Source organism: Indicator indicator, chromosome 16, assembly GCF_027791375.1.
Source record: "Indicator indicator isolate 239-I01 chromosome 16, UM_Iind_1.1, whole genome shotgun sequence".
In the NCBI taxonomy this organism is placed as follows: domain Eukaryota; kingdom Metazoa; phylum Chordata; class Aves; order Piciformes; family Indicatoridae; genus Indicator; species Indicator indicator.
In genome coordinates, this window is record NC_072025.1 from 18,783,144 (window position 1) to 18,791,246 (window position 8,103).

The following is an 8,103-nucleotide window of genomic DNA, read 5'->3' on the forward strand; positions in this document are numbered from 1 at the left end:
CCAGTGTCCAAGTGCCACAATTTCTCCTTCCCTGAGCAGAACTGGGGGTGTCTGACTCCCCTGCACTGCTGCCCTGAACAGAGTTGGGCACTAGGCAGAGCGCTTGGGGCACAAGCCCCCTGGAAGGTCAGCAGCTGTCTCCACCTCGAACAGCTGAAGGCAGCAGGATGGCCCAAGACATGTGGAGGAAATGCTGCCCCCCATCACAGGCCACTTGCCATCAGGTCTGTGGGCCAGTACTGGTCATCCATGTAGTGACTGCTGTCTGCAGCAGGGTCTGTGATGGGGCTGGGGGCCCGGGGGGGCAGGCTGCAGGCCAGCTCTGTCTCCCACTGCACCTCCACCAGTCTGTAGAGCTCCATGGCCGTCTGAGCATCCTCCACTGACGAGTGCCCTTTGGAGCCAACCTGAGCAAAGGGGGGAAAGCCTGGTTAGATAAAAGGGGTGGCAAAAATCCCACAGGTTACATTGTCTGCTTGCTTGGTAGGATACAAGGCCTGGGGGTGTTGGAGATGGCAAAGGCTTGATGCAGCTGAGGAGATGCAGGAATCTCCTGAGCAGTTTCTGGAGTGCTTTATTGCAAGGGGGTTGGAGCTAGATGATTTTTAAGGTCCCTCTTCCAACCTGAACCATTCTGTGATTCTACTGAGGTGCTCAATAGTCAGCCTCGGAGGCCCTGGGCTGCCCCACCTTGATCATACATAGGATAAGGTTCAGCTCCATCTTGCAACTATGGAGATGGGGTAGACCAGGACCAGGCTGACCACACAGGCTCATAGCAAACCCAGGAACTGGTCCTCATCTCAGGTTTCCTGGTACTTACCTGGATGTTTTTCTGGAGCAGGTGCCTGGCCAAGCTCTTGAGTGAGACACTAGCCTTGACAGGGAGCCCAACTCTCTGCTTCAGCACAGGGATCTGACTGGTGTCTCGGGTCCTGTCTTTAGGGTGGAAGTACTTCAGGGCTTGGAAGTCATTGTGGATTGCATGTCCAACCACAATCTTGTCTTTCAAGATCTTCAGGATCTGGAAGTGTCAGAAAGGGTTAGACAGGCAGTGCAGCAAAAGAAACACCAATTAAGCATAAACCAAACCACTTTGTGTTCCTTCAGTTCTAGTTTTGGGGTGCCCAGAATGGAGCAATAACAAGCAAACCAACCCAGGGCACAGCCTCAGAGGCTCCCTGTGCTTGTGCCTCTGCCTCAGGGCAGCTCAGCACAAAACACCAAATATCCCAACTCGTGTGTGGCAGCCTGGATTTTCTTTTTCCTCACCTCTGCTTGGGCAGTCTTGAAGGGAATTGCTCTCTTCATGTGCTGCCTGGTGATGCCACTCCAGCGTGTCCGGTAGTCCACGATGGGCAGCTCGGGCCGGACGTACTTGTCATAGATGACATCCCCCTCGTAGTTCACCACAGAGCACCGTGCCAGCTCACTCAGCCTGCCCTGAGGACCGGTGCCAACCATCTCGCAGTCAATGGCCACATACTTGCTAGGGCGCAGGAGTGGGGAGGACGTCTGCGCTCCCTTGGAGCTGCCATTGCCCTGGGACAGCAGCACAGAGTGATGCCTGGCTGTGCTGTCTGGGGAGGTGGATGGAGAAATTACTTTTTTGGGCTTGGGAACCTTCCCACAGCGTGGTGCCACGGTGCCACCCGTCTTGGTGAGCACGCTGCGTGCTTCTGGCCCCACCGCTGGGGCCTGGCCGCCCGGGCGCCTGCGGGGTCTCAGCAGCCCCCTCTGCTCCAGCAGTGCCCGGCGCTCCATGAAGCGCTGGTGCTTACGGCTCCTCTTCTTGCCGCGACCCTGCGGCGAGCTAGGACCTTCCGGGAGCTGAGTGCAGCCCACTGCAGCTGGGCCAGGGGTGCCATGGGGGGTGGGTGTGGAGACCTTCAAGGTGGGCAGCAGTGGGGTCATCTGCCCTTTGCCAGGAGGCATCCTTGCTGAAGTGGACAAAGGGGTCATGAGTGCCACGCAGCTCCCGTGTCCGTCTGTCAGGCGGGTTCCCCATGCCCCACAGCAACCCCCCCCTCCGCGACATAACCCCGCTCCTGCTCTGCAGACAGCAGCTATGGGGCAGGGAAAGAGAAAACAAGGACACATTGCCACACCCAGTCCCCAGTCCCTTGTCCCTTCATTGCCCAGCTCCCGCCTGCCCCATTTTCGGTCTCGGGAGCCTGCCCACCCCCTTATCGATCCGCAGTCCCCTGGCCACTTCATTGATCCCCCCTGCCCACCCCATTACCCACCCCCTATGGCCCTGTCTGACCACTACCCAGGCCCTCTCCGCCTCACTCCCGGCCCCAGCCCCCTGCCCGCCCCATTACCGAGTCCCAATGCCCCTACCCTTCTCACTGCCCACCATCAGACTCCTGCTTTCCCCCGATCCGTGCTCCCCGATTAGCCCCCCGATCCACCGGTGCCGGCCGGGCCCGGCGCAGCTCCCACGTGTCCGGCCCGGAAGCGCCGCGCTCACATGCCCGGGCAAGTCCAGCCGTGGACACGCCCCCCCCGCTTCTCCATTGGCTACGCGGCGAGGATCGTTTGCATACAGGGGGCGGGGCTGCTGCTGCCTGGCAGTCAGTGAGCTCGGTTATAAGGCGGTTGCCCTCTCTGAATGCTGCGCTGCCTGTCTCACTTCTGGCCCTGGTAGCAGAGGACCCTTCTGGGCGGTGGGCTTGGGCTGCGCACCACGGTACCCAGCTTCATGCCCTGGAACTCAGCCTGGTACCAATATGATGCAGGTTTGCTGGGCTCTGTTACTGACCCTGTGGACGTCCCTGCTCCTGTTGGGAGACCTTGGGACCGCTAGTTGGGTCAGCCCCGCTCTCGGTGGGCTGAGGCACTGCGGTGGTGGGTGTGCATCCTCCGGGTTCTCCCGTGTCGGATTGTGAGGGGCAGCTCTGGCTAGGGCACAGGTGCAGGTGGGGTTTCAGACCGGCCTCTCCTTGCTTCGCTCTGGAGGCTCACAAAAGCATCGGCTGAGGTGGTCAGAAGCGGAGAAGGGTCACGGACAGCCCCAGCCACCAGCTTGTCCCCACGCCTTGTGGATTGCTGGAGAGGCCGTGCGCCCTAGGGCAGACTGTGACTTGTTGTGGTGGGATGAGCCATACAACAACAAAATCACTAGTCTTCCACAGGGAGCCAGGCACTGGGTGTCCTTGTCCCCTGGCATCCCAGGCTGAGCATCCCCTCTCCCTGCCACCCAGCTGGGCTTGAGGGGATGCACACAAGTGTTTTCATGCTGTTTCCTGTATTTTTTTTCCATCTGTGAGCTTCTGCCTGGTCAGAAAGACAAGATTTAGGTCAACCTGCAATTTGTTTTCCCTGTTCCTTTTGCGGTGGTTTTTTTTTTTTTTTTTTTTTTCTTTTTCTTTCTTTTGGCTGGTAAACCTTTTCCTTAAATCTCTTGCTCTGTGTTTTGTGTCTATGGCTTCCATCCCCGCTGCTCAGCTAATTAATTCTCTCTAATGAGAGCAGTTATTTCAAGTGTCCCACAATAACTTGCTGGAGAACCCTGGCAGGTCTCTGTGTAGAAATTTCTACTTGATTCTGCTATTTTTGGTGAACTTGTGTAGCAGCTCCTGCAGACAATTCACTTGGGGTTGCTTGGGCCATTTTTGTCCCATTTTTCTACCACTAAGCAACCACATGAGCACAAACAGAAGCAAACCTGAGCCACAGCATGAAAGAAGCTGGCTGGTGTTGCCTGTGGCATTTCTCTACCAGATCCAGCTGGATAAGGAGGTGACATTTTTGGCTGCCCTTCTCGCTTGTGGGAGAAGAGTCTTTCCCTTGGGACAGAGGAGTCAAGTGCTTCAAGTGTTTGCTGCTTCTGGGTTGATACCTTCTCCCTGGATGTGTTGCTGTTGTACTCATGAGTCTAACCAGTCTTGGCTTGTCCACAATAAACCCTTCCATCTCCCCTCATCTTTGCCTGGTGACAGTCTCATTCCTAGGCTTCATGTTTTGCAAGGGGCATGTGGCTCCCCTTGGTTGTGTGAAATTTTAGCTTTACTCTCATGGCTACAAAAAAGCAAACAAACAAGCCCCAACCAAACAAACCTCATCAGGAGAATTTCTGGGCATATGAAGAGTAAGGGAAAACCCTTTTCTGGTTTTGCAAGGCCACAGTAGCCCAGGCTGCAATGGAACAGTAGTGTCCTTTTTTTTTTTTTCCCTGATCTCAGATACAAAGATGGAGGTGGAAAAAAAAATCCAAATAGCTTTAAATGGATTCATCTGAGCACTGGGGCCTCCTCTCATCCTGCTGACCTCTGGGTTATCAAAAGATGGTTCTCACATCATCTCCAGCTTCAGTTTCTGCAGGGCAAAAGCAGCAGAGAAGAATTTCCCCCTGGGAAAAGATGCAAGAAAGATCCATCAAATGTGAGGACAAACACAGGCAGTGCTGTTCCTACAGGGATCTGTGCTGGAGCCTGCATGGAGTTACAAGCACCAGAGGAGGACCCTGGTCAGAAGAAGGCTACAGCTTGCACCCACTCCCTTGGGAGGAGCCTTGTGCTCAGTGGAGATGCCTCTCATCTCCACAAGGTCCTGTGGCCTCACTGGGGCTGGAGAGTTTGGTGACAGATGGTAGAAATCCCTTTTCAGATGTGGCAGATGAGCAGGGAGCTGAGATGAAAGCAGAGAGCGCCTGAGCCCAGGAGAGGTTCCTGTGGTGTTTGCACAATTTGAAATAATAAGGAAATCTGTAAAACTCTGGGCAGAGCATGTCTGGAATAACTGCCTACATTTGGGGGATGAATAATTTACTAGCAGTGATTGGCCTCTCTCCAAGCCACACGAGCACCAGCCTGAGCCCAGGCAGAGCAGCCTGGGTGGCTCTGTCCTCGGCTGGGACCTGGTCCCTGTCCTGCCACCTGGCCATTGCTCCTGCTATAATAGCTGGTCTCCAGCCAAGGTGTCCATCCCCAGTGTCATTGCTGCCCAGAGCTGCAGGGCTTCCTGCAGAGCTCCTGGTCCCCTTGTCTCTGGTTTGTTTTCAAGATGCTGCTTTGCAGAGCAGAGATGGTGGCAGTGGGTGTCTGTCACCAGCTCCAGGCTCATGAACTCAGTTGTCCCCTGCCTCTTTCCTTTCTCCAGACAATTCTCTGTTCTTGGCTGAGATGCTGAGTGGAGGAACAGAGGCTTTTAGACACTGGGGATAAGAAGGGAGTTGAAGTCCCAGCTCTGGGAGGAGATGGCGGCTGTGGCCACAGCAGCCAATTAATGTGATCATGTTTATGAATGTGGATCAGTAATTCCAGGTAAGTTCCCCAGGAGCAATGCTGTGGGTGAACAAAGCCTCCCACCTGCCCAGGAGCCTGCTGGCAGCCAGCAGTCCCCAACAGTGCCAGCTCGTTCCTGCTGTGATTCTAAACTGCCTCATTTTCCAGACTCAGCCTGGACACAGCTTTTGTCTCCTCTTACTGCAATGCTGGAACTCATCTTTGCAGGGCTGGTTGGCCCTATTCCCACCCTGACTTCTCTGCCCCTTCTTTGTTGTGAGGAATGCTGGTGGGAATGAGGAGCTCAGGGATAAGGTAACTTGGAGAAGACAGCAAGGACCCAGCTTTGCCTCCATGGGTCACAAGGGACTATCTCACTTTCCTGGGCTTTGCTGGTTGCATGGTGTCTCTCTGTCACCCACCCATGGGTTAGGGCACCCCACAAAGTCCCTCTTGAGTGCCTCCCATCATTCCAAATAGGTTTGCAGCAGGGATAGTTTTTTGTATCTGCCAAAAGCAAAGGCTGAGGAGCTACAGATGAAGACTGGGACAGTGAGCAGTCCCTTGCTGGCCTTGGTTTCCTGTAGAGAAAGAAAGTCTTATCATGAAGGGAGCACTTGGAAACACCACCACCACCACCCTTCAGTGCAAGCTGCTGATCCAAGATCACCACTGTGGGGACAGCAGAACAAGTAATCATCATGGCACTCTCTGGCTTTTGCCATGGTGGGTCTCAGACTGCTGCAGCCCTCTTGATCAATAGCAGAAGTCCAGCACAGTGGTCCCCTCAAGACCTCTCCTTTGCCATGCCTCAGCCCCCTCTGAAGAGGGCAAAGTGGTTCATACTGCAGTGCTTGGCTAGTCTTTGACTTCTCTGCTCAGCAAAGCTGGGCTGGGACCACGCACATCTTTCAGGCTCATGCTCAAGCACCTTAAACCTGGAGGACAGGGAAGCAAGAAGTGTGTGTGCACTAGCACAGGCCACAGAAGCCAGGGGGTTCTGCAGTTCCCATCAGTGAGGACCTTTGTCAAGGAGTGAGGAGCATTCATAGAGCATGCCACAGTTACTGAATGCCCTCCTCATCCCTGCTTTATGCCCTCCATGCTTCAGCTGCAGTTGGTCTTCTGAGTTCCTCAGCCTGAGGAACTTGTGCAAAACCTCCAGGAGACCTAGCTAAGGATGGGTAGGGCTGGGTGCAACAGCACTGCACAGCTTTCAAGACTGCTCAGTGCTAGAATGTCACAGAATCACAGAATTGTCAGGGGTGGAAGGGACCCCAAGTTCCAACCCCACTGCCAGAGGCAGGGACACCTCATGCTAGATCAGGTTGTCCAGAGCCACATCCAGCCTGGCCTGAAAAAATTCCAGGCATGGGGCTTAAAATCTTTCTTGGAAGGCAGAAAACCTTTTCCTTTCCCTTGGAGCACCAACAGCCTCCCTCATCCTCTGTCCCCTCCTCCACTTTTCATGCTGTCTGCATCCCTCCAACATCCTGGACAGGCCTCCTTCTCCTCCTCGACCACATCCCTGCAGGTGAAAGCACTGCTGCTGAGGCTCAGGAGGGATGCTCCTGCAGCAGGAGGTGCGGGCAGATGCTGCAGCTCCCCCTTCACCGCCCGTTTTCTGGCCCCCCCCCCAGGAGAGCAGCAAGCAATTAGGGGGCCAGGCGGAAGCTTCATTATCGCCCTGTCGTGGCCCCGTTTGACGAGAGGCTTTATTGCCAAACTTATTAAAAGTGAAACGTGCAGCTTCTGCCCAGCAATTTCCTGTCTGCAGCGATAAGCTGGGCTCTGCCTGCTGGGTAATAAACAGTTATTTTGATGTATGGCTCTGGCTGGGGTGACAAGGAGGAGAGAGGGCCTGGCTCCTGTTAATTGCGGTGGTTAATGAGATCTATTTCGGGAGCAATGTGTGAAGAGGTTTGTGCCTTCTTCCCCCCCACCACCACCCCAGACACTGCTCATGCAGTTAGAGGTTGCCTCTGGTGGCTTCATGCTCTGAGTGTTGCCAGTGGGGACTGTGCAGGGTTTTCTCTCTGCAGGGCACAGAGACAGAATGCCTGGGTGGGAGTTACTCTGAATCCCCCTCACCTGCCCCGTCTCAGCCCTTCCATGCAACCAGGAGCAAACAAGAGAGCTGCTGTGCACCTCCACGCTGTTAGACTTCATCCCCTGCAAGTGCTGCCCCTGAGTTCTGCTGCTACCACCCCCATCTGATGCCAGAGAGAGCCCCAAAACCCAGGGGCTCTGCTTCAATCTCCCCATATTGTCCTGCCTGTCCAAGAACCACCCCAAAGCCTGACACCACCTCCCCATCACCCCTCCTTGGCTACCTGCAGGAGCAAGAAACTCCAAAGGCACACTAATGCCACAGAAAACCTGGGCATTGGTGTGCCTAAGAGCAGCAAAAATCTGATAATTATCAGCAAAAGGCTGATAAATGTTGCCTCATTTTGTCAGAAACAAAATGTCCTCGTTAGGTGTGTGGTCTGTAGCTTGCTTTAATTAGACCTTTTGCAAATGTTTTGAAAGGAAACAGCTTTCATTTTTTCTTTCTTTTCTTTTCTTTTTTTTTTTTTTTTTTTAATGCAAGATGCCCAAACTGGATTTGCAACAATCCTGACTGCTTTTGCTTTTTCTTCTTTATTGTTTCCTTTCCTTCCCTACCTGGCCAAAGCTATTAGCTGCACTCAACTTGAAACTGCATAACTTGCCCCAATAAACAATTTGTCAGAAAAATTTCTCTTGGCTCTAAGAGGCCTGGTAGTAATTTGTCAGCAAACACCCTGTTGAGTGTTTCCCATCTGACTCCTTAACAGCAGCTTTATTGGTCTGGGAATTAACAGGGGGAGATGTGATGCTTGCTATTCATTGC

The 8,103-nt window shown here is 54.0% G+C and overlaps 1 protein-coding gene across 1 annotated transcript; it reads right to left on the bottom strand.

Moving 5' to 3' along the window:
- Nucleotides 1-203: 203 nt before the first annotated feature.
- On the bottom strand, nucleotides 204-2,511 carry LOC128972198 (apoptosis-enhancing nuclease-like). Its single transcript, XM_054388063.1, has 4 exons — nucleotides 2,425-2,511; nucleotides 1,273-1,940; nucleotides 824-1,024; nucleotides 204-407 (listed from the first exon to the last, which is right to left on the bottom strand). The coding sequence occupies exons 2-4, from the start codon at nucleotides 1,933-1,935 to the stop codon at nucleotides 204-206; spliced, it is 1,068 nt and encodes a 355-aa protein (XP_054244038.1). The 5' UTR covers nucleotides 1,936-1,940; nucleotides 2,425-2,511.
- Nucleotides 2,512-8,103: the final 5,592 nt, after the last annotated feature.